At 47.3% G+C, this 27,212-nt stretch overlaps 1 protein-coding gene across 7 annotated transcripts in view; it reads right to left on the reverse strand.

Annotated features, from left to right (window-relative positions):
- LOC141265383 (triple functional domain protein-like) overlaps nucleotides 1–27,212 on the reverse strand; it is a 1,868,493-nt gene that overhangs the window by 156,020 nt on the left and 1,685,261 nt on the right. For 6 of the 7 annotated variants that reach the window (XM_073678400.1, XM_073678401.1, XM_073678398.1 and 3 more), the window contains one exon: nucleotides 18,883–19,071. In XM_073678400.1, the coding sequence (XP_073534501.1) occupies nucleotides 18,883–19,071 (189 nt within the window). The remainder of the gene's footprint in view (nucleotides 1–18,882; nucleotides 19,072–27,212) is intronic. The other variant, XM_073678399.1, reaches the window with a different exon arrangement.

Raw genomic sequence — 27,212 nt, forward strand, 5'->3', positions numbered from 1 at the left:
CGGCTACAGGCTCTACCGTAGGGACGGGCTGCACCCCAATGGGGAGGGTGCAGCCGTGCTGGGGAAAAAGATGGCTAATTGGTTGGAGGAGTATTTAAACTAGAGACGGGGGGGAAACAAGGAAATAGGTGGGATGTGAGGCAAGCAAGGGGGAAGGGGAGAAGTGAATATAATGAGTGTGGAGAGGGGGGAGGGGATAGCACAGTTAGATCATTAGAGAAGAGTAGGATGCTAAATAACCCCAAAATTTTATCTTGCATGCTGACCAACGCAAGAAGCCTGACCAATAAGGCGGATGAGCTGCGGGCGCTTATATCGGAGGAGAGGTATGACATCGTAGGTATAACAGAGACTGGGCTAGACGATAGCTACGACTGGGCGGTAAATTTAATAGATTATAGTTTATTTAGAAGGGACCGGAAACAGGGGAAGGGCAGAGGAGTCTGCTTATATGTAAAGTCATGTCTAAAGCCCAGACTAAGGGAAAATATAGGAGAGGGAGAAGAGGGGGTCGAGTCCACGTGGGTACAGATAGAGGGGGCAAAAAATAATAATAAAATATTACAGGGGGTCTGCTATAAGCCACCCAATATAACAGAGGAGAATGAGAAACTGCTATTAGGACAAATAGACAAAGTAGCAAAACATAATGAAGTGATTGTAATGGGGGACTTCAACTACCCGGATATTGACTGGGAAACAGAAACCTGTAGATCGCAGAAAGGAAAAAGGTTCTTGACAAATATCAAGGATAATTATCTCTCCCAACTAGTGCAGGAACCAACGAGAAGGAAGGCAGTGTTGGACTTAATATTGACTAATAGGCCTGATAGAATAACTGAGGTACAGATAGGGGGGCACCTAGGTAATAGCGATCATAATATTATCAATTTCAAAATGCCCTTCAGTAGGGTTATCAATAAGGGAACAACTAAAACATTAAACTTTAGGAGGGCGAAGTTTGATCAGCTGAAAGAAAGCCTTCAACTTATTGACTGGGACAAAGTTCTTAATCAAAGGAATACGAATAGTAAATGGGAAACCTTCAAAAGAATTCTGAATACTCAGTGCGAGAGGTATATACCGTATGGGAATAAAAGGGCCAGAAATAAGAGGAAACCAATATGGTTGAATAAGAACGTAAAAGGGGCGTTAAACAGCAAAAAAGAGGCATTCAAGAGATTAAAACAGGAAAACAGCAAGGAGGCACTAATGTGTTACAAGGAAAATACGAGAACCTGCAAAAAACAAATAAAAATAGTCAAGGAGGAAACAGAGAGACGTATTGCTAGGGAAAGTAGATCAAATCCCAAACTGTTCTTTAAGTATATAAATAGTAAAAGGATTAAATCGGATAATATTGGTGAAGGCAAAATCATAGAGAAAGATGAGGATAAAGCTAATCTATTAAATAAATTTTTTTCGGCAACTTTCACAAAGGAAAAAGAACTAACAGGCGAAATGAGAAGTGACAAGCTTAATCCTCCACTAAGTATGACAAATCTAACCCAAGTTGGGGTACAGAAACGCCTCAGTAACATTAAAATAAACAAATCACCAGGACCTGATGGCATACACCCACGGGTACTAAGGGAACTAAGTAATGTGATAGACAGACCGTTATATCTTATATTTAAGGACTCTGTTGAGACTGGGTCTGTGCCACTTGATTGGCGACAGGCGAATGTAGTGCCAATATTCAAAAAGGGAGCAAAAAGTGACGCCGGAAACTATCGGCCGGTGAGTCTGACGTCCGTTGTGGGCAAAATTTTTGAAGGCTTTATTAATGAGGCAATTATGGAGCATCTTGATGCTAATAATCTATTAACCCCGAACCAACATGGATTCATGAGGAATCGCTCCTGCCAAACAAACCTGATTGACTTCTACGAGGAGGTTAGCTCTCGATTAGATCAGGGGGAACCAGTGGATGTCGTGTATCTCGACTTCTCAAAAGCGTTCGATAGCGTGCCACATAATAGGTTGCTATACAAAATGAGAATGATGGGGCTGGGGGAAAATGTCTGCAAGTGGGTAGCTAACTGGCTAAAGAATAGAAGGCAGAGGGTGGTTATAAATGGAATATACTCAGATTGGGTAAGCGTCACTAGTGGGGTACCACAGGGGTCTGTGCTAGGCCCAATGTTATTTAATATCTTTATTAACGACATAGTCAACGGGATAAATAGTAAAATGTCAATATTTGCAGATGACACAAAGTTATGTAAAACAATTAATACAAAAGAGGATAGTGCAGACCTACAGAGGGATTTGGATAAACTGGGTAGGTGGAGCATTAAATGGCAAATGAGGTTTAATGAGGAGAAATGTAAGGTCATACATATGGGAAGGAAAAATGGAAGTCACCAGTACTCACTGAATGGGAAATCGTTGGGGAATTCAGAGATGGAGAAGGACTTGGGCATCTTAATTGATAGCAAACTAAATTGCAGTGCCCAAAGTCAGGCCGCTGCTGTAAGGGCAAACAGGGTCATGGGATGTATCAGAAGAGGTATAGCTGCAAAGGATGAGAACATTGTTCTTCCACTGTACAAAGCACTGGTCAGACCACACTTGGAACACTGTGCTCAGTTATGGGCCCCAATATATAGAAAGGATATAAACGAGCTTGAAAAGGTACAAAGGAGGGCAACAAAATTAATAAGGGGTATGGAGGGATTGCAATACCCAGAGAGGTTGGCAAAACTAGGACTATTCAGCCTGGAAAAAAGAAGGTTGAGGGGGGACATAATAAATGTGTACAAATATGTTAGGGGACAGTATAGAGACCTTGCCAGGGATTTGTTCAAAAGGAGGGATATTACGGTAACAAGAGGGCATTCACTAAGACTGGAAGAGAAAAGGTTCAAGCACCAGCATAGGAAGGGGTTCTTTACGGTAAGAGCAGTGAGAATATGGAATTCACTAAGTGAGGAGACGGTAATGTTGGATTCACTAAACCAGTTCAAGCGGGGACTGGATGCATTTCTAGATACCAGGCAGATTTCAGAATATACTTAAAAATAGAATAAAATAGTAAGTTGATACAGGGATTTATTCTGACTGCTGGTTTCAGAGTCGGGAGGGAATTTTTCCTCAGGTGAAGATTGGCTAAATCATTTGGGGTTTTTGCCCTCCTCTGGATCAACTTTAGCAATTACAGAACTTACAGGTCGAACTTGATGGACGCAAGTCTTTATTCGGCTTTACTAACTATGTAACTATGTAACCCTTTTATTGACCACCCTGGGACACGGACCGGGTCACCGTCACTGTGACATCTCCCCTAGCAACGACCGGCCCGGCACCGAGCACCCCACGGCCCAGGGGGCGCGTCACCATTACTGATCCACTGTCAAACCGGTCAAGCTGAAGGATGTTGCAGGCAGCAGATCGCTCTCCACGGCGTCTCCAGACTCTGTCACGTCTGTCACATGTGCTCAGTGTGAACCTGCTTGCATCTGTGAAGAGCACAGGGCCCCAGTGGCGACTTTGCCAATCCTGGTGTTCTGTGGCATTTCTTTTGAGGGCCGCACAGCCCTCCATGTGCTCGCCAGAGGTAGCCTGACTGCCATTAGGTACCGAGATAAGATCCTCAGACCCCTTGTGAGTCTGGTGCGGATGGCCCTGGGTTCCTCCTAATGCAAGACAATGCCAGACCTCATGTGGCTGGAGTGTGTCAGCAGTTCCTGCAAGATGAAGGCATTGAAGCTATGGACTGGCCTGTCCGTTCCCCAGACCTGAATCCGATTGAGCACATCTGGAATATCATGTCTCACTCCATCCACCAACGTCACATTGCACCACAGACTGTCCAGGAGTTGGCGGATGCTTTAGTCCAGGTCTGGGAGGAGATCCCACAAGAGACCATCCGCAACCTCATCAGGGGCATGCCCAGGTGTTGTAGGGAGGTCATACAGGCACGTGAAGGCCACACACAATACTGAGCCTCATTTTGATTTGTTTTAAGGACATTACATCAAAGTTGGATCAGCCTGTAGTGTGTTTTTCCACTTTAATCTTGGGGGTGACTCCAAATCCAGGCCTCCATTAGTTAATACATTTGATTTCCAATGATGATTTTTGTGTTATTTTGTTGTCAGCACATTCAACTTTGTACAGAACAAAGTATTCAATGAGAATATTTCATTCATTCAGATCTAGGTTGTGTTATTTGAGTGTTCTCTTTATTTTTTTGAGCAGTGTATGTATGTGGGTTAAGAACTGGCTCAGTGATAGGAAACAAAGGGTGGTTATTAATGCAATAATGACCTTGTAGGGGGCATACAGAGTAATATTTCAATATTTGCAGATGACACTAAGCTCTGCAGGGTAATCAATACAGAGGAGGACAATTTTATATTTCAGGAGGATCTATGTAAACTAGAAGTTTGGGCTGATAAATGGCAAATGAGCTTTAATGGGGATAAATGTAAGGTAATGCACTTGGGCAGAGGAAATAAAATGTATAATTATATGCTTAATTGTAAAACACTGGGCAAAACTGTCACTGAAAAAGACCTGGGTGTATTGATGGACGACAAGCTCACGTTTGGTGGCCAGTGTCAGGCAGCTGCTGCAAAGGCAAATAAAATAATGGGATGCATTAAAAGAGGCATAGATGCTCATGAGGAGAACATAATTTTACCTCTATACAAGTCACTAGTGCTACTACACTTAGAATACTGTGTACAGTTCTGATCTCCGGTGTATAAGAAAGACATAGCTGAACTAGAGCGGGTGCAGAGAAGAGCGACCAAGGTTATTAGAGGACTGGGGGGGTCTGCAATACCAAGAAAGGTTATTACACTTGGGGTTATTTACTGTGGAAAAACGAAGGCTTAGGGGTGATCTTATTACTATGTACAAGTATATGAGGGGACAGTACAAAGACTTTTCTACTGATCTTTTTACTCTGAGGCCTGAGATGTGGACAAGGGGGCATCTTCTCCGTCTGGAGGAAAGAAGGCTTAATCATAATCACAGATGTGGATTCTTTACTGTAAGAGCAGTGAGACTATGGAACTCTTTGCCGCATGATGTTGTAATGAGTGATTCACTACTAAAATTTAAGAAGAGCATGGATGCCTTTCTTGAAAAGTATAACATTACAGGTTATATATACTAGATTCCTTGATAGGGCATTGATCCAGGGAACTAGTCTGATTGTCGTATGGAGTCAGGAAGGAATTTTTTTCCCCAATGTGGAGCTTAGTGTTTGCCACATGGGTTTTTTTTTGCCTTCCTCTGGATCAACATGTTAGGCTATGGGTTGAACTAGATGGACTTAGTCTTCCTTCAACCTTAAAAACTAGGTTAAGGTAAATGGCGTAACGAGAAAAAAATTCTAAACACCAGAATTCCTTACTTTTGGTCATCGCAACATTGCAATAAAATTCAATCACGGGCAATCAAAACATAGCATCTACCCCAAAATAGTAATCAATAAAAACGTCAGATCTACTTGAAAAAATAAGCCATCACCCGGCCCCAGATCCCGAAAAATGAAGACGCTACGGGTCTCGGATAATGGCGCCCTTTTCTTTTAGCAAACTTTGGATTTTATTTTTACCATTAAATAAAAAAAGAACCCATAGATATTTGGTGTCTATGAACTCGTAATGACCTGGAGAATAAAAAGGGTAGGTCAGTTTTAGCATTCAGTGAATGTGGCAAAAAAAAACACCCCAAAAAACAACTGTGGATTTGCATTTTTTTTGCAAATTCACCGCACTTGGAATCTTTTTTCCCATTTTCCAGTACACTATATAGCAAAACCAGTGATGTCGTTCAAAAGTAAAACTTGTCCCACAAAAAATAAGCCCTCACATGGCCATATTGACCGAAAAATAAAAAATTTATGACTAGTTATGGGAAGATGGGGAGCAAAAAAATGAAAACGCAAAAAAGGAAAATCGCATGGTCATTAAGGGATTAATGTTGATGATTATGGCTTACAGCCAATGAAAACACAAAAGTCATTATCTCAGTAAATTAGAATAATTAACAAAAACACCTGCAAAGGATTCCTAAGCCTAAGGTCCATTAGTCTGTTTCAGTAGGCTACACAAACATGGGGAAGACTTCTGACTTGATAGATGTCCAGAAGGCAGTCATTGACACAATCCACAAGGTCCCAGAGTTCCAATTTTCATTTGGAAATACAATCCAAGCTGCTTTTTGATGATATTCTAATTTGGTGAGCTGCACCTTTATTTGGTATCGCCGCATCCAGAACGACATGATGTTGTGGGGTCTCCGATCCAAGAGCAGAGAGTCTTTTGGCCCCCTGCTCGCTCGCTAAATGCTGCGATCGCAGATATAACAGCATTTAGGGGGTTAAAGTGCCGGGAGAGGTGCGGGCACTGCTCCTGGTACTGAGTGCTGGGTGTCAGCTGTCAGAATCATGTTGTAATAATACGTACCTGGTCCATAAAGCCCAGGGCACAGGGATGTATTATTACGTAGTATGCCAGAAAGGGGTTAAAAGACCACAATATGAACTGCGTAAGCTCAGTATTTAAAATAGGAGGCAGGTCACTGAAGCTTATTTAAGCCACAATAATGAAGGTAATGCAGGAGCATCAAAGAAACACCCCCTCATAGGCAAGCCTCAAAGCACAAGAATCTAATTATCTCCAAACTGCAAATAAAGATTAAACAAGAACCACAAGACAGATTTCATCAAGCCTGGTGTCATTTTAATCAGTGTAACGACACTGTCTTGAGTTTACTTAGCACAATCCTGATGACAGGTTCCCTTTTAAGGCTGTGTGTCCACTGCGTTTTATAAGAGTTTCCGCAGCGGCAATTTCGCTGCAGAAACGCTTAAAAAACGCTTGTTAGTAGGTCTGCCATGTTCCCCAATGATAATCCATATTTTCTGTGCACATGCTACGGAAATTTCCGCTGCGGATTATCATTGAGGAAAAATCCACAGTACTAGCATTAATTTTGCGTAAACACGGCGTTTTCACCGCCATTGACTTGCATTGGAACGCATGGTTTACGCATCAATGCATCTGTACATGCGGATTCAATGTCTTTCAATGTGTGGATGGTACCCGGGTTTGGAGAAGAGGAGACTCTCCTCCGGACCCAGGTACCATAGAATCTGTAAAAAAAAGAATAAAATAAAAAATAAATATTATTCTTACTTTCTGATGGCCCCTGGAGTCCTTGCCAATACTAGCCGGCAGCTCGCGGTTGACTAAAGGACTAAAGGGGCCGTCAGAAGGTAAGTATAATATTTATTTTTTACCATTCTTTCGGTCACGCTATATAAATCCATTCCGGTTGCATGGATTTATTTAGTGTGACCAAGTTGTCAAGCACTTTCCAAGTGATGCTAAAATCGCTTGGAAAGCGCTTGTCAACCCGCATGCGCTTGTCCCTTGCAGGAAAAACACATGTACAATCCTCATGAGTTTTTTCTGCCAGGGGAGATGCAGAAACGCTCAGGAAAAATCTGGAGCATTTCTGCATCGTGGGCACATAGCCTAAGGGAGTAATTTAATCAGGCATATTGAAGTACAACAGCCTTATGCTTCTTTCCCCTGACAACTGAACTGTTGTTGGGGGACCCTCGCTAACATTAGATAGATCAGCAGCTTCCGATGGTATCTGCTGCGTTATGCACACGCCCGGACTGACTGGCGTGTGCGTGTTTATGTAGTGATTCCACTGTGCCATGAACCGGAGAGTGCCTGGAGGGGCGTAACTAAGTATCTGCCCGATCCGACCAAGGTCGCGCGACGGCATACGACGCCAGTGCACCAAGGAGGAACCGAGCAGAGGGACCAGGGTCTACTCCAGGTCAGACTCCGGACACGGCTGTTGACCCACACCGGGGAATACAGGAACAGGCAGGCTAGAGCGCAGGCTGGATAGGGTCCAGTACAGACTGGGAGACAAATTCGGAGCCGTAGATGGGGTAAACAAACAGAGTAGCGAAGCTGCAGGTGCGGTAGTCAAGGCCGAGCAGAGCAGAACCGCAGACGCGGTGGACAAGGCTGAGCAAAGCGAAACCGCAGACGCGGTGGACAGGGCTGAGCAAAGCGAAACCGCAGACGCGGTGGACAGGGCTGAGCAAAGCGAAACCGCAGACTCGATGGACAGGGCTGAGCAAAGCGAAACCGCAGATGCGGTGGACAGGGCTGAGCAAAGCGAAACCGCAGACGCGGTGGACAGGGCTGAGCAAAGCGAAACCGCAGACGCGGTGGACAGGGCTGAGCAAAGCGAAACCGCAGACGCGGTGGACAAGGCAGAGCAAAGCGAAACCGCAGGCGCGGTGGACAAGGCTGAGCAAAGCGAAACCGCAGACGCGGTGGACAAGGCTGAGCAAAGCGAAACCGCAGATGCGGTGGACAAGGCTGAGCAAAGCGAAACCGCAGACGCGGTGGACAAGGCTGAGCAAAGCGAAACCGCAGACGCGGTGGACAAGGCTGAGCAAAGCGAAACCGCAGACGCGGTGGACAAGGCTGAGCAAAGCGAAACCGCAGACGCGGTGGACAAGGCTGAGCAAAGCGAAACCGCAGACGCTGTGGACAAGGCTGAGCAAAGCGAAACCGCAGACGCGGTGGACAAGGCTGAGCAAAGCGAAACCGCAGACGCGGTGGACAAGGCTGAGCAAAGCGAAACCGCAGACGCGGTGGACAAGGCTGAGCAAAGCGAAACCGCAGACGCGGTGGACAGGGCTGAGCAAAGCGAAACCGCAGACGCGGTGGACAGGGCTGAGCAAAGCAAAACCGCAGACGCGGTGGACAGGGCTGAGCAAAGCAAAACCGCAGACGCGGTGGACAAGGCTGAGCAAAGCGAAACCGCAGACGCGGTGGACAGGGCTGAGCAAAGCGAAACCGCAGACGCGGTAGACAGGGCTGAGCAAAGCGAAACCGCAGACGCAGTGGACAGGGCTGAGCAAAGACAAACAGCAGACGCAGTGGACAGGGCAGAGCAAAGCGAAACCGCAGACGCGGTGGACAGAGCAGAGCAAAGCGAAACCGCAGACGCGGTGGACAGGGCTGAGCAAAGCGAAACCGCAGACGCGGTGGACAGGGCTGAGCAAAGCGAAACCACAGACGCGGTGGACAGGGCTGAGCAAAGCGAAACCGCAGACGCGGTGGACAAGGCAGAGCAAAGCGAAACCGCAGGCGCAGTGGACAAGGCTGAGCAAAGCGAAACCGCAGACGCGGTGGACAAGGCTGAGCAAAGCGAAACCGCAGATGCGGTGGACAAGGCTGAGCAAAGCGAAACCGCAGACGCGGTGGACAAGGCTGAGCAAAGCGAAACCGCAGACGCGGTGGACAAGGCTGAGCAAAGCGAAACCGCAGACGCGGTGGACAAGGCTGAGCAAAGCGAAACCGCAGACGCGGTGGACAAGGCTGAGCAAAGCGAAACCGCAGACGCGGTGGACAAGGCTGAGCAAAGCGAAACCGCAGACGCGGTGGACAAGGCTGAGCAAAGCGAAACCGCAGACGCGGTGGACAAGGCTGAGCAAAGCGAAACCGCAGACGCGGTGGACAAGGCTGAGCAAAGCGAAACCGCAGACGCGGTGGACAGGGCTGAGCAAAGCGAAACCGCAGACGCGGTGGACAAGGCAGAGCAAAGCGAAACCGCAGGCGCGGTGGACAAGGCTGAGCAAAGCGAAACCGCAGACGCGGTGGACAAGGCTGAGCAAAGCGAAACCGCAGATGCGGTGGACAAGGCTGAGCAAAGCGAAACCGCAGACGCGGTGGACAAGGCTGAGCAAAGCGAAACCGCAGATGCGGTGGACAAGGCTGAGCAAAGCGAAACCGCAGACGCGGTGGACAAGGCTGAGCAAAGCGAAACCGCAGACGCGGTGGACAAGGCTGAGCAAAGCGAAACCGCAGACGCGGTGGACAAGGCTGAGCAAAGCGAAACCGCAGACGCGGTGGACAAGGCTGAGCAAAGCGAAACCGCAGACGCGGTGGACAAGGCTGAGCAAAGCGAAACCGCAGACGCGGTGGACAAGGCTGAGCAAAGCGAAACCGCAGACGCGGTGGACAAGGCTGAGCAAGCAAGAACCGCCGAAGTGGCAAGCAAGGCAGAGCGGAGGGGACAGGGTTCAGTTCACACAGAACAGACAGGAAGGGAAAGGCAGAACCAGATACCCACAGAGTACTTGCAGTGAAGTAGCGAGTGGACCACAAACTCACAAACGGAAGTACAGTGACAACGAGCAGGAGTTAGGTATGAGTTCAGACTCTGCAGAAAAAGGGAAGGTACGGACAAAGAGAAAAACAGGAAAGGGGCTAGGAGAGTATTCAGACAAGAACAGACACAGCAGCAAGATACAGGAGTGGGTCTAGGTATGTGGCCCCTAGAAGGCAGAATGAACAGGCTAGGAGCGTGTTCACACAGGCCTGGAAATACAGCCTCCTGGATAGGCAGAAGACAACAGGCTAGAGAGCGTGTACAGACTGCAGGCTAGAGTACACAGGTAGGACACAGTACAGACACGGAAACAGATACTGCAAGACAGGTAACATACACAGGACCTGGCATGTCAGAGACAAAAAGCCAACTGACAGGGCAAGATGCTCAGGCATGGGTTAATTAGAGCAGCTGGTTTAAATACCAGGTGACAGACAGCAATAGGCTGAGGACGCACAAGGGGTGTGCCTGCAGCAGGTACAAAAAGCATGAAGTGATCGGGCGCCACCCTTAAGCAGCAGACACAGAAGCAAACAGACAGCATGGAGGGAAGCCAGAGAGACATTCTGGATTGGAGATCAAGTGCGCGCTCTTGCACAGTGGGAGATGGACCACTATGCAAGGACGCCGCCAGGTATGTTACAGTACTTCCCCCTTACGACCCCTCTTCTTCAGGCCAGCCAGAATGTTCCGCAGGGAATTCGAGGGCCAATCCTTCACTTCAAGGAGATCACTTCCACTGTCCACTGGAGAAACTGGTCTCATCTGGGTAGCTAGGATGCTACCTCCTATCCAGCCATCCTCAGCAACAGACGAAACGGGTGGAGTACCAGGAACAGCACACAGGGAAGTCTCTCTCCACTTATTATCAAGTAGCACCCCAGAGGGTTCAGGAGACAACTGGAAGTCCTCCGCCGGGTTGGAGGGGTGCAGAGACTCGGGGGTAACCTCTGCTTCGGGGTACACCTTGTCAAGCTCACAGGATGAAATGGGCGAGGTATCAGGTACAAGGTGTAGAAAAGTCCCTGTTGCCTTGTTATCTGGTGGTACCCAGGAGGATTCAGGAAACAACTGGGGGTCCTCCGCCGGGTCGGAATAGTGCAGAGACTCGGGGGTAACCTCTGCTTCAGAGTACACTAGGTCGGACTCGCTGGATGAAGCGGGCGAGGTATCAGGTACCGAGTATAGGAGAGTACCTGTCCATTCGTTATCAGGTAGCACCCCGAAGGGTTCAGGAGACAACTGGAGCTCCTCCGCCTGGTCAGAGGGGTGTAGAGACTCGGGGATAACCTCTGCTTCGGAGTACACTAGGTCGGACTCACTGGAAGAAGCGGCCGAGGTAACAGGTACCGAGTATAGGAGAGTCTCAGTCCATTCGCTATCAGGTAGCACCCCGAAGGGTTCAGGAGACAACTGGAGGTCCTCCGCCTGGTCGGAGGGGTGTAGAGACTCGGGGATAACCTCTGCTTCGGAGTACACTAGGTCGGACTCACTGGACGAAGCGGGCGAGGTATCAGGTACAGAGTATAGGGAAGGCTCTGTCCATTCGCTACCAGGTAGCACCCCGAAGGGTTCTGGAGACAACTGGAGGTCCTCCGCCTGGTCGGAGGGGTATAGAGACTCGGGGTTAACTACCGCTTTGAGGTACCCATTGTCAGGCTCACAGGACGGAGTGGACGAATTATCGGGTACCGGGTGTAGGGAAGTCTCTCTCCATTTGTCATCAGGTGGTATCCCGGAGGATTCAGGAGGCAACAGGGGGTCCTCCGCCAGGTAGCAGAGATGCACAGACTCGGAGGTAATCACTGCTTCAGAGTACCCTTGGACAGGCTCACCAGTTAAAGTGGGTGAAGCATCAGATACCGGATGCAGGAAGTCCTCCTGTGTGGATTCTGGGTAGGCAGTAGTCTCTTCGGGCAGGAGAACAGGTGCGCTACTCACGCACATTACCCATCGGGGCTGCTCCGGGATGCCGGGAAATGAAGCTTCAGCAGGAACCTCAAGGTTGGAATCAGGAGGTCTTTGGGAGAACAGACCCTGGCGTGACGGCTTGCCTCTACGCCTAACACATCTGGACTGCCTCTTGAGGTCGTGAGAAGTATTCCGGAGAGCGTAGTCATCCTGTGTGGATTCTGGGTGGGCAGTAGTCTCTTCGGGCAGGAGGACTAGTGCGCTACCCACACACATTACCCGTCGGGGCTGCTCCGGGATATTGGGAAGTGAAGCTTCAGCAGGGGCTTCAGGGTTAGGGTCCTCGAAGACCATACGAAAGGCCACCAGGAAGGCCTGCAGGTCAAGGACGACAGGATCCCATGCTTCCCATAGGGGGGTGACCCATTTCAAGGCATCACCTGCTAGGTAGTCAATCATAAAGGCCACTTTAGCCCAATCGGAAGGAAAATAGAGAGGGTGAGCCTTGAAGTGTAGCATGCATTGCTCCACAAAAGCACGACTTTGTTTTGGATCCCCAAAGTACCGTGGTGGATCCGCAGGAACGAGTGCTGATAGATCCATCTGGACGGGTGCGTAATACGCCTGAAATTCAGCTGGTAGCAAAAAATAAAAAATAAATACAATTTCTTCTAGAAGCACGTATTTGCTGGAAAAAGTCTCAGAGAGCGAAGGCCGTGGGGCTCAACGGGAACCATGGCCTGAGCATGCTGTTATGCACACGCCCGGACTGACTGGCGTGTGCGTGTTTATGTAGTGATTCCACTGTGCCATGAACCGGAGAGTGTCTGGAGGGGCGTAACTAAGTATTTGCACGATCGCACGAAGGCATATGACACATAGCGAAACCGCAGACGCGGTGGACAGGACCAGGGAGGAACCGAGCAGAGGGACCAGGGTCTACTACAGGTCAGACTCCGGACACGGCTGTTGACCCACACCAGGGAATACAGGAACAGGCAGACTAGAGCACAGGCTGGGTAGGGTCCAGTACAGACTGGGAGACAAATTCGGAGCCGTAGATGTGGTAAACAAACAGAGTAGCGAAGCCGCAGGTGCGGTAGTCAAGGCCGAGCAGAGCAGAACCGCAGACGCGGTAGTCAAGGCCGAGCAGAGCAGATCCGCAGACGCAGTGGACAGGGCCGAGCAAAGCGAAACCGCAGACGCGGTGGACAGGGCCGAGCAAAGCGAAACCGCAGACGCGGTGGACAGGGCCGAGCAAAGCGAAACCGCAGACGCGGTGGACAGGGCCGAGCAAAGCGAAACCGCAGACGCGGTGGACAGGGCCGAGCAAAGCGAAACCGCAGACGCGGTGGACAGGGCCGAGCAAAGCGAAACCGCAGACGCGGTGGACAGGGCCGAGCAAAGCGAAACCGCAGACGCGGTGGACAGGGCCGAGCAAAGCGAAACCGCAGACGCGGTGGACAGGGCCAAGCAAGGCGAAACCGCAGACGCGGTGGACAGGGCCGAGCAAAGCGAAACCGCAGACGCGGTGGACAGGGCCGAGCAAGGCGAAACCGCAGACGCGGTGGACAGGGCCGAGCAAGGCGAAACCGCAGACGCGGTGGACAGGGCCGAGCAAGGCGAAACCGCAGACGCGGTGGACAGGGCCGAGCAAGGCGAAACCGCAGACGCGGTGGACAGGGCCGAGCAAGGCGAAACCGCAGACGCGGCGGACAGGGCCGAGCAAGGCGAAACCGCAGACGCGGCGGACAGGGCCGAGCAAGGCGAAACCACAGACGCGGCGGACAGGGCCGAGCAAGGCGAAACCGCAGACGCGGCGGACAGGGCCGAGCAAGGCGAAACCGTAGACGCGGCGGACAGGGCCGAGCAAGGCGAAACCGCAGACGCGGCGGACAGGGCCGGGCAAGGCGAAACCGCAGACGCGGCGGACAGGGCCGAGCAAGGCGAAACCGCAGACGCGGCGGACAGGGCCGAGCAAGTCGAAACCGCAGACGCGGCGGACAGGGCCGAGCAAGGCGAAACCGCAGACGCGGCGGACAGGGCCGGGCAAGGCGAAACCGCAGACGCGGCGGACAGGGCCGGGCAAGGCGAAACCGCAGACGCGGCGGACAGGGCCGAGCAAGGCGAAACCGCAGACGCGGCGGACAGGGCCGAGCAAGGCGAAACCGCAGACGCGGCGGACAGGGCCGAGCAAGGCGAAACCGCAGACGTGGCGGACAGGGCCGAGCAAGGCGAAACCGCAGACGCGGCGGACAGGGCCGAGCAAGGCGAAACCGCAGATGCGGTGGACAGGGCCGAGCAAGGCGAAACCGCAGACGCGGTGGACAGGGCCGAGCAAGGCGAAACCGCAGACGCGGTGGACAGGGCCGAGCAAGGCGAAACCGCAGACGCGGTGGACAGGGCCGAGCAAGGCGAAACCGCAGATGCGGTGGAACCGCAGACGCGGTGGACAGGGCCGAGCAAAGCGAAACCGCAGACGCGGTGGACAGGGCCGAGCAAAGCGAAACCGCAGACGCGGTGGACAGGGCCGAGCAAAGCGAAAACGCAGACGCGGTGGACAGGGCCGAGTAAAGCGAAACCGCAGACGCGGTGGACAGGGCCGAGCAAAGCGAAACCGCAGACGCGGTGGACAGGGCCGAGCAAAGCGAAACCGCAGACGCGGTGGACAGGGCCGAGCAAAGCGAAACCGCAGACGCGGTGGACAGGGCCGAGCAAAGCGAAACCGCAGACGCGGTGGACAGGGCCGAGCAAAGCGAAACCGCAGACGCGGTGGACAGGGCCGAGCAAAGCGAAACCGCAGACGCGGTGGACAAGGCTGAGCAAGCAAGAACCGCCAAAGCGGCAAGCAAGGCAGAGCGGAGGGGACAGGGTTCTGTTCACACGGAACAGACAGGAAGGGAAAGGCAGAACCAGATACTGACAGGGTACTTGCAGTGAAGTAGCGAGTGGACCACAAACTCACAAACGGAAGTACAGTGACAACGAGCAGGAGTTAGGTACGAGTTCAGACTCTGCAGAAAAAGGGAAGGTACGGACATAGAGAAAAACAGGAAAGGGGCTAGGAGAGTATTCAGACAAGAACAGACACAGCAGCAACATACAGGAGCGGGTCTAGGTATGCGGCCCCTAGAAGGCGGAACGAACAGGCTAGGAGCGTGTTCACACAGGCCTGGAAATACAGCCTCCAGGATAGGCAGAAGACAACAGGCTAGAGAGCGTGTACAGACTGCAGGCTAGAGTACACAGGTAGGACACAGTACAGACACGGAAACAGATACTGCAAGACAGGTAACATACACAGGACCTGGCATGTCAGAGACAAAAAGCCAACTGACAGGGCAAGATGCTCAGGCATGGGTTAATTAGAGCAGCTGGTTTAAATACCAGGTGACAGACAGCAATAGGCTGAGGACGCACAAGGGGTGTGCCTGCAGCAGGTACAAAAAGCAGGAAGTGATCGGGCGCCGCCCTTAAGCAGCAGACACAGAAGCAAACAGACAGCATGGAGGGAAGCCAGAGAGACATTCTGGATTGGAGATCAAGTGCGCGCTCTTGCACAGTGGGAGATGGACCACTATGCAAGGACGCCGCCAGGTATGTTACAGTACCCCCCCCTTACGACCCCTCTTCTTCAGGCCAGCCAGAATGTTCCGCAGGGAATTCGAGGGCCAATCCTTTACTTCAAGGAGATCACTTCCACTGTCCACTGGAGAAACTGGTCTCATCTGGGTAGCTAGGATGCTACCTCCTATACATTCTGGATTGGAGATCAAGTGCGCGCTCTTGCACAGTGGGAGATGGACCACTATGCAAGGACGCCGTCAGGTATGTTACATGCTGTATTTTCACTAAGTGCAAATGTACTTCACAAGCAGATTGATGCACATTTTTTTAAATAATGTTTTTAGGTTATGTTCTCATGCAACATATTAACTGTTTACCTCCTGCAGTGGAGCTCCTACAGTAGTATTTACTGATGTGGATATTACTGTGAAGATGATGTATGGGGGCCACACATTTCATCCTTTGCATTGCACCTATATCTGCAACATTAATTGACATGCTGCAGATCTCGAGCTTGCATCTCTTGCCAATTTAGGCTATGGATATTTTTCGTAACATGCATGAGATTTCTAAGGCTGCATGCCCACTATGCATTTTTCAAGTGTTTTTGCCAAGGAATTTCCGTAGTGAAAACGCTTGGTAATACGTGCCCCATGGTCCCCAATGATAATCCGCATGTTCTGTGCACATGCTGCGGAAATTTCCGCTGCGGATTATCATTGCGGGAAAATCCACACCATGTCCATTATTTTTGCGGAAACGCAGCGTTTTCGCCGCCATTGACTTGCATTGAATCGCATAATATCCGCATGACTACATGTGCACATGCGGATATTAAGCGATTCAATGTGCGGATGGTACTCTCATCCAGACCCGGGTACCATAGTAACAGAAAAAAAAAAAAGAATTTAAAATAATAATAAAAAAAACATTATACTCAACTTCTGATGGCCAGCGGTCTTCTCTCCAGTGCGTTTTTTACCATTTTTATTCTTTTTTTAACTATCAACTTGGTCACATTACATAAATCCATGCCGGTTGCATGGATTTATATAGTGTGACGAAGTTGTCAAGCACTTGATAACCCGCATGCAGAAATGCATGCAAAAACGCTTGACAAACGCTTCTACCTGGCAAGAAAAACGCATGTAAAATCTGCATGCGTTTTTCCTGCCAGGGAGATGCAGAAAAAATCAGCAGCATTTCTGCATCGTGGGCACTTAGCCTAAAAATTTCATGCACTACGCTGGTACTGGAAAATTTGCTGCATTTTTGGTCCTTAGAACTCTGAAAAGTATTCTAATTACTGGGGAGTGAAAATCAGTACCTAACTCAAAACCTGAAAACAGCCCTTAACCATTATCAAACCATCACCAAATATTACAGCAGACTTGACCATGAGAATGCCAGGCATATGTGATTTATTGCATCAGCGTTCAGCAGTGGCATGCTTTACACCAGCCTTTAAGATGCTTGGTATTGAGAATGGTAATCTTAAGCTTTTGTACAGATGCTCAATCATGAAAGACCCAATTCCTGAACTGTGGACACACAGTTCCTCTCCTGATAACAGCAGTTTTGAATTCTGTAACCCGTGACATATTGTAGTTGCTAATGTATGTACTTTGCATGTTAGCAGTTGGCAGCCACACTTTGTTCCATTGAGTTGTCTACTTTTTTGTCACTGACAATAATGATAGCACAAACAGCTTGCCGTATGGGGCTGATCAAGCAGAACAGTAGTTTCACATAAGTGTAATGTTGCATCCTTTCACAGTGACATATTGAAAGTTCAATATGAGCCATGCTATCACCAGTTGACTATGAAGATTGCATGGCTGTGTGATTTTTCTGGCACTTCTTTATAATGGGTGTGGCCGAGGACACCTGAACTGTTTTAGCCAAATAGCATATATTTGGACAGATTTTAACCCCTTCTCGACGTGGTCAATTTCCATTTTTGCGTATTTGTTTTTTCCTCGCCTTCTTTCCAAAGCCATAACTTTTTCATTTTTCTGTCCAAATAGATATATGAGGGCTTATTTTTTGTGGGATGAATTGTACTTTTGGACAACACCAGTCATTATACCCCATAATGTACTGGCAAAAGGGAAAAAATGTCCAAGTCCAGTGAAATTGTTAAAAAGACCCACAAATCTGATGTTGATTTTGGGAACTGTTTTTACGGTGTACATTTTGTGGTAAAAAAAATTGCAGTTAGATCCTGCTCATCAATATGGTTACAGCAATGGCAAACATGTCAACATTTTTTTATTTTAGTGGTCCAAAAAAATCAGAAGTTTAAAAAATATATATATATATTTGGGGTTGTGTCACCATTTTCCAAGACCTGTAATATTTTCATTTTTTAGCTGTATGATGGCATATTATTTGTGGGGCAAGACAACAGTTTTATTGATTCCATTTTGGGATAGATATGACATTTTGATTGCTTGTTACAGCATGTTTTGTGGTATTGCAGAAACCCCAAAAATTTAACTTTGCCATTCTTTCATTTTTCCCATTTACGGTGTTTACTCACCGGGTTAATTGTTTTTATATTTTGATAAATTGGACATATGTGTATTTTTTTCTTATCTTTATTTTCAATAGGAGAAAAGGGGAGTGATTTGAACTTTTATTTTTCTCTTATCTTTTCAGATTTTTGTATAATTTTTTTTTTTTTTACTTTTCACGGTATTTGTTAGTCCCTTTAGGGGACTATAACCTGCGATTGTCTGATCGCTTGTCTTATACACAGCAATGCCACAGTATTGCAGCATACAGTTAAAATCACGTTATCCTTTGAAGCTTGGCCACAGGCTGGGTTTCAATGTAGCTTCATAATGACAAACATGGAAGTCTTCAACATACCAGTTGTCATAGCAACCCAAGATCACGTCAATGACGAGCAGATGGGCACATTGAATGACGCGCCCTCTACCGGCATGGTCTAGCTGTAACACACAGCCATGGCCTGACAGGTATAAGGCAAGCTCAATCAGTGAGCCCGCTCCATACACACACTACCAACTTGTGCCGGCACTGATAACAGATAATCGGCAGGGGGTGCCGGGTCATCAATGTAAAAGTAGTGGACAACCTCTTTAAGGCTCTATACAAACTACTATGTCAAGGTGTAGGTTAATCAAATATTATATTGATTTATATCTTATCTATATATGTAAAATAATTATTGTATTTTAAATTGTGAAATGTGATATTACTTACCTTAATACTATTTTTAAATAAAAAGCTTGGCGTTGAAAAACCTCTCTTTTTATCTAACGGTTCACTGAAGATAACTATTTGTTCAAACAAAAAGACCCGTCTGTCTTTGCAGTGCAGACCCGCATCTTGATTACTGACAAGAAATAAATCTTGAAGGAGCAGCTTTCCTTGAGCTACGATTTTGCCCTGCTTGGATAGAAAGAAGAGTTCATTGTAAATCCACATTAATGTACATAAGCATGAGATAATGTTTTTTTATTTCATATGTATGTAAAAAAGGCAAGAAAAATATTACTATAAAGCAATGGTCTCAAACACGCAGCAAGAGGGCCACATGCAGCCTTTGAGTCTGCTTCATGCGGCCCGCAGGCACCTAAGCCCTCGTGATGATTGTGGTCCTGTCCTGGGGGCCATCGAAGTCAGTGATTCTTTTCAGTTGAATGTGCGTCCATGAACTCAAATTCATTTGAAATGTATCATGATGCAGACACCAGCTCTCTGCACCACAATACCAATACGAGCCACCAGCCAATTAGAGTCCTGCAGCTGACGTTGGCAAGCCGGCGCAGGCAGCGTGTGACGTCACTGCCATGCACTGCCCAGGCTGTGGAGAAGAGCACAGGACGCTGTTCACTGAGGAAGCGGAGGTCACATGAGAAGGATTTTTTTTAATGTGTATGTGAAGCATTGCAGAATTGGGGAAATTACTATATAATGGGAACCAGGATGGGCCATAGCTACAAGATGGGGAAACTACTACAAGATGGGGACATTTCTATAAGGTACTAATTTTAAGAAAAAAAATTAGGGAACATAAAAATGAAATAAAAATTGTAAAAAAAAAAAAAAAAAAAAGTTCAAAATAAAGTATGAAAATGAGTTTGGACACTAAAAATGTTTTACGTATAAACTAAACAAAGATAGTGCATGTTTGTTATCGCAGTACCCGTAATACCCAACCTATAAAACTGTACCATAACCCATACGATGAATGCCATTTAAAATAATAAAATAAAAAAGCCAAAAAAGTAAAAAAAAAATCAAAAGTCATAAAGAAAAAACAATATGGTATCATAATTTCATATCATTCTGCAAAGAATGCCGCCATTCAATTTCAATTTTTTTTTTATGTGTGGCCCATATACTCAGCTGAGTTTGAGACCCCTGCCATAGAGTATAGTAAAAAAAACAAATAAGGAAATAACCCTTTCTCTTTCATCTTATTAGGGGACACAGAATCATGGGATAGTCTGCCACCTGGAGGCTGACGCTATTATTGCAATTAAAGAAAAATTGGCTCCTCTCCAGCAGACTACACCATGCCTGCTGGAGCCAGACTTCCTCAGTTTAGTGTAGTTTCAGTTGCAGGCAAGGTCTGTCTCAGACCTGTCTTAGGTTAGGCGCTAAACACTTTGTTTTTTGTTTTTCACATTGATGTTTCAGGCTAACAGTGTAATTGTGCACCCTGTTTCACCCACGTAGTGACGGAGAGTACAGGCTGTAATTGTTCAGTCCGTATCCTCATGTGTCGATGTGGCCGGACCACCGTACTTTCACACAGTCGGTGCAGATACTAGGGCGGAGGTCCATAAGCTAACGAGCTTTTTCGCCGCCCCATATAGCTGCGTGCATGGAACCGAAAATAAGGGGATCCGGAGCTTCAGGACGGGTAAGCATAGCCCTGTCGTAAGCCTGTTTCCTCCCCCCTCTCTCCTCTGTGGCCTAGGGTGGTAGTTATGCAGCAGCAAAAAAGGCAAATACAATTCTGGGATGTATTAACAGAAGCATACAGTCTAGATCACGTGAAGTCATTATCGGTCTTTACTCCTCTTTGGTCAGACCTCATCTGGAATACTGTGTACAGTTTTGGGCACCACATTTTAAAAAAGACATAGACAAACTGGAGCAAGTTCAGAGAAGAGCGACCAGAATGGTGACTGGTCTGCAAACCATGTCCTATGAGGAACGGTTGCAGGATTTGGGAATGTTTAGCTTGCAAAAAAGAAGACTGAGAGGAGACTTAATAGCTGTCTACAAATATGTCAAGGGCTGTCACATTGTAGAAGGATCATCTTTATTCTCATTTGCACAAGGAAAGACTAGAAGCAATGGGATGAAACTAAATGGGAGGAGACACAGATTAGATATTAGAAAAAACTTTTTGACAGTTAGGGTGATTAATGAGTGGAACAAGCTGCCACGAGAGGTGGTGAGATCCCCTTCAATGGACGTCTTCAAACAGAGGCTGGACAGACATCTGTCTGAGATGATCTAGTGAATCCTGCTTTGAGCAGGGGGTTGGACCAGATGACCCAGGAGGTCCCTTCCAACTCTACCATTCTATGATTCTATGATTCTATGATTATCAGGAGCTGGTCAAGGGGCAGGTGCTGGAGGTCCTACTCGTCCAGCTGCTCCATTGGCCTTAGTAGGTCAGGGTAAGACTGGTGGTGGGCTATGACAGGTGAGTAGAATGTGGCCCCTGCTGCTTGGGCTCATGATTAAGCTCAGTCTGTAGCAGAACTAACCAGGTCCCTTAGGACCTGAATCTTGTGTTAGAAACTCTTCAGTCTCCACCTTTTGAGCCAATCAGAGAGATCTCTGCACTTTTCTTCCTTATAACGTAGCTTTACTTATAGCCATTACTTCTACTAGGAGGGTGTTACACGCACACCGCTAGATTCAGATAGGGCGAGACGGGTTTCATGAATTCTTTGGAATCCTGGGCGAATCGTTACTCAGGGCGACCATAGGCGGCAGCTTCTCTCAGGCACACAATAGATTCAATTGCTGACCAGACATATCAGACAAGTCTTTTTCAACAGTTTAACAGTGGAATTTAATCTGAAGCACGGCCAGTGCAATTCAGGGATATAACAGCAACAATCTTTATTACAGTACAGTCTGAGATTATTCAGCAACTGGCTCCAGTAACAATACAGTAGTTTCTTCACAAGGCACAGTATTACAGTCTCTTCAGTAGCATAATTCAGCATAGATTAGATCTCTGAGCAGCACACTTCTATGCATACACAACCACAGGATTTTCCTTCACAAGGACACACTAGTTCACATCATTCTTTATCCTGCATGGAGATGGAGGGGGGAGGGTTTGATGAGGGACATGATCCCTGTGACACAATTCCTTCCAGTCCTTATCTTCCTGCCCGATAATACTCTGCACTGTTAGTTCAGGGGGGTTATCTGACCTATGGTTGTTAGAACCCTCCTGTTAGTTTTTTTCTAGTTTGCTGGTCACATGACCATTTTTGCCTATTTAAACCTGCTCCGCCCTTCTGGCCTTGCTGGACTTCATTGTAATTTCTACTAATCTAGCCAGGTGCTTTGTTACCTTACTCCGTCAGTTTAGCTAGGTCTCTTGACCTCTATTTTCTATGTTGTTTTGTTTGTCCTTTTCTGCTACAATTTCTGCTAGGAGGTGTCCATCTTACTCCCAGTCCCTAGTTCTTGTAGGGATCCCTCCCTCACATCTATAGGTCTTCGTACAGACTAGCTGAGGACTTCAGCGGGTCTGATCGCAGGATCAGGTTCCCCGTTACATCATAGGGATTAAGCTTAGTTCTATTGTAGGGACAGATCTCCTGTCTTTCCTTAGTGCTTGTAACAGATCATAACAGTAAGTACAGCCCAAAAATTTCTCTAAGGAAAGACCTCCAGTTTCCATCATGGTGTCGGTTCAGGATTTGGCTCAACGCTTGCAGGGACTCTCTCTGGAGGTGGCCGAGCTCCAACAACACGAGAGTAGCTGTTCTGGAGCGCATTTTGTAGAGCCAAAGGTACGTTTGCCTGATTTATTTGTTGGTGAACAACAAGATTTTTTTTCCTTTCAAAATGCTTGTTTATTGTATTTTCGTTTAAGACCCAGATCCTCTGGTGATGAATCACAGCGCATAGGGTTCATAATGTCACTTTTGCGCAAGGAACCTCAGGGATGGGCCTTTTCTCTCCAACCTAGTGATCCGTGCTTTAGATCAGTGGATAGTTTTTTTTCTGCTTTGGGGTTGTTGTATGATGATCCTGATCGTGTCTCATCAGCTGAGACGGAATTGAGACATTTGAGGCAGGGATCAGGTAATGTGGAAAATTATTGTACTCACTTCCGTCGGTGGTCTGCTCAGGTGGGGTGGAACGATTCTGCTCTGAAAAGTTTGTTTCTTGCAGGGCTAGGTGAAAGGGTTAAAGATCTGCTGATTGCTTATCCTACACCTGGAAACTTGCAGGAGGCAATGCAATTAGCTATACGGGTGGACAGGAGACTGCGTGCAAGGGTTAATGAGAGTAAATCCTCTGCCATGTCAGCTCCGAGTTCTGAGAGGGTCTGTACTGACATTGGAGAGCCGATAGAGATTGGGGCGATGTCACCCCGCTCTCAGGAAAAAGACCGCAGGTTTTCTGAAAGTTTGTGCTTTTATTGCGGAAAATCTGACCATTTCATTAAGAACTGTGTGCTTCGTATGAACAAAGAAAAAAAAAAGGTCAGTTACGCCCGTATAGCCTGTTTAAATACTAAGGGGGTATTTCTTTCTGCTACTACCGCGGCTCAGGAAGAATTAATTGAATTTCGGGTATTTGTGGATTGTGGTTCTACTCTGAATGTGATTCATGGGGGATTCTTGGAAAAACTTAAATTAAAACCCAAACCTTTGTCATCCCCTATTGCCGTGGTTTCTGTCGATGGTTCTCCCTTGAAATGTGTTACTCACAAGGTTTATGAATTTCCCCTCACTATTAATGGTATTCACCAAGAAAATTTGGATTTGGTGGTATTAAATAATTTGCCTTCTCCAGTAGTTTTGGGTTTGCCCTGGTTAAAATTGCACAATCCTGTACTGGATTGGTCTACAAATGAAATTAAGTCCTGGAGCCCTAAGTGTTATGACAAGTGTTGTAACGGGCGCATTGCTGCTGTGGATAAAGAGGAATTACCTGTACCTATTCAGGATTTTTGGAAAGTTTTTTCTGAGGAGGAGTCGCAAATTTTGCCTCCTCATAGAGACTATGATTGTACCATTGAATTTGTCACTGGAGCGACTCTCCCTAAAAGTAGTTTATTTAATCTTACTATTCCTGAGAGAAAGGCTTTGGAGGAATACATACAGACGAGCTTGGCCGCCGGTCATATCAGACCCTCTAAGTCACCTGTGGCTGTTGGATTTTTTTTGTTAAAAAAAAGGACGGCGGTTTACGTCCTTGTCTGGACTTTCGCGAGATTAATAAAATTACTGTATGCAATCCCTACCCACTGCCATTGATTCCTGATTTGTTTAACCAGTTAGTGGGGGCCAAATGGTTCTCTAAAATTGATCTCTGGGGGGCATACAATTTGTTGCGCATGAAGGAGGGTGATGAATAGAAAACTGCTTTTAACACTCCTGTGGGTCATTTTGAGAATCTGGTGATGCCTTTTGGTCTTACCAATGCACCAGCATTTTTTCAGAATCTTATTAATGAAATCCTTAGACCTTTGATCGGTAAAAATGTGGTTGTGTATTTGGATGACATTTTGATTTATTCGCCTGATCTGGAGTCTCATTGGCGGAGCGTACGTGAGGTATTGCAGTTATTGATTGACAATTCGCTTTTTACTAAGCTGGAGAAATGTGAGTTCGCTGTACAGAGAATTAGTTTTTTGGGCTACATTATCTCCAGCGAGGGTTTTGAGATGGACCTGGTGAAAGTTCAAGCTGTGCAGGAATGGCCTAGGCCTACTGGTTTGAAATCGATACAGAGGTTTTTGGGTTTCGCCAATTACTACAGAAAATTCATTAAAAAATTTTCTATTATTGTTAAACCACTGACCGATCTCACCAGGAAAGGTGCTAATACGGTTCAGTGGACTACTGAGGCCATTGAAGCTTTTGTGTTTCTAAAGGAGAGGTTCAGCTCTGCCCCCATCCTTATGCAGCCTGATGTGACTAAGCTGTTTTTGGTTGAGGTTGATGCTTCTTCTGTGGGGGTCGGTGCGGTGTTGTCTCAGGAAAACAAGGATGGAGTACATCCTTGTGCCTTTTTTTCAAAAAAAATTTCTGAGACGGAACTTAATTACGATATCGGTAATCGGGAATTGCTGGCTGTTAAACTCGCATTTGAACACTGGTGTCATCTCTTGGAGGGTGGTGAATTTCCCATTCAGGTTTTCACTGATCATAAAAATCTGATCTATCTTGATGCTGCCAAGCGCTTGAATGCCCGTCAGGCTAGGTGGGCACTTTTTTTTTCGCGGTTTAATTTTTCCGTTACTTACATCCCGGGTACCAAGAATGTTAAAGCTGATGCTTTGTCTCGCAGCTTTTCTCCCATGGTCGGTGCTGAGGAGGAGGAGAGCATTTTACAAGAAGGTGTTGTGATTGCTGCATTGGACTCTGTTTTGGAAGATGGGATTCTTAAAGCACAGGAGAATGCCCCATCTAACACTCCCCATGGGAGGTTGTTTGTGCCTAGGACCTTTAGGAGAGATTTGTTTGTTGAGTGTCATGAGTCTCGGTTGGCAGGTCATCCAGGAATTTCTGAGACCAAGAGACTTGTGGGTCGCAGTTTTTGGTGGCCTGGATGGCAGAGGGAGGTCATTAAGTGGGTGCGTCAATGTACTGTGTGTGCAAGATCCAAGTCTTCGCATGCTCCTGCTGCGGGGTTGCTTTGCCCTCTGGAGGTTCCTAGTGCACCTTGGACACATCTGGCTATGGACTTTATTACTGACCTTCCCCCCTCTGAGGGTTTCACGGTCATCTGGGTGGTCGTGGACCGTTTTAGCAAGATGTGTCACTTGGTTCCCTTCATCAAACTGCCCTGCGCTAAGACACTCGCTAAGGCCTTTGTCAAGGAGATTGTCAGACTCCATGGTCTTCCTACTGACATTGTTTCTGATAGGGGACCTCAGTTCGTGGCTCGTTTTTGGCGTGCCTTTTGTGACAGGTTGGGAGTTCATTTGTCATTTTCATCTGGATATCATCCTGAGTCTAATGGCCAGACAGAAAGGAAGAACCAGGATTTTGAGCAGTTCTTGCGTTGTTTTGTGGCAGACAATCAAGAAGGGTGGTCTGAGTTTCTGCCGCTTGCTGAATTTGCTCTTAACAACCATACATCCTCTTCTGCTGGGTGTTCGCCTTTTTTTTGTTGTTCTGGGAGACATCCGTCTTTTGGGTCATTCTCCAAATTGGTATCGGTTGTGCCTGAGGAGGAGAGTTTTTCCGGTGATTTGGAAAGAGTTTGGATGGATGTGCGTGGTAATCTGCAGGAGGCTAACAAAAAATCTAAGAGGTACTTTGACAGGAAACGTCAAGAGGTTTTGTTTACATCTGGTGACATGGTTTGGTTGACCTCTAAGAATCTGCAGTTGAGGATTCCTTCTAAAAAATTGGGTCCCTAGTTTGTAGGGCCCTTTAAGGTGCTTCAGGTAGTTAACCAATCTGCTGTTAGGTTGGAGATTCCCACCTCCTGGAAGATTAATCCGGTGTTCCATGTTTCTCTATTGAAAAAAGCTGATGTATCTGATAGAGACGCCACTGCCACTGTTCCTCCGGTGGTGGAGGACGAGGAATATGAAATTTCCCGCATCCTTAATTCTAGACGGTATAGAGGGAGTTTGCAGTATCTCGTCGCTTGGAAGGGTTTCGGCCCCGAGGATAACTCATGGGTGAGGGCGGATGATGTTTCTGCTTCCAGACTTGTCAGAGCGTTTCACAGGAGGTTTCCTGATAAGCCTGGGCCTAGGGGATCTGGAGGATCCTCATAGAAGGGGGGGTACTGTTAGAACCCTCCTGTTAGGTTTTTTCTAGTTTGCTGGTCACATGACCTTTTTTGCCTATTTAAACCTGCTCCGCCCTTCTGGCCTTGCTGGACTTCATTGTAATTTCTACTCTTAATCTAGCCAGGTGCTTTGTTACCTTACTCCGTCAGTTTAGCCAGGTGTCTTGACCTCTATTTTCTATGTTGTTTTGTTTGTCCTTATCTGCTACAATTTCTGCTAGGAGGTGTCCATCTTACTCCCAGTCCCTAGTTCTTGTAGGGATCACTCCCTCACATCTATAGGTCTTCGTACAGACTAGCTGAGGACTTTAGCGAGTCTGATCGCAGGATCAGGTTCCCCGTTACATCGTAGGGATTAAGCTTAGTTCTATTGTAGGGACAGATCTCCTGTCTTTCCTTAGTGCTTGTAGCAGATCATAACAGTGGTTAGTTTCTCTCCTGATCTGAATCCTGTTCAGTTGCCTTCTGTCAGACCCAGATAACACACCACCTTTCTCTTCGGCTTCAGCCAGACTACAATAACAAGTTCCCCACAATCCCCCTGGGGTTCTGCTAAAACACTC

Source organism: Phyllobates terribilis, unplaced genomic scaffold, assembly GCF_046119375.1.
Source record: "Phyllobates terribilis strain yellow unplaced genomic scaffold, ASM4611937v1 Scaffold_4__5_contigs__length_816908805, whole genome shotgun sequence".
NCBI lineage: Eukaryota > Metazoa > Chordata > Amphibia > Anura > Dendrobatidae > Phyllobates > Phyllobates terribilis.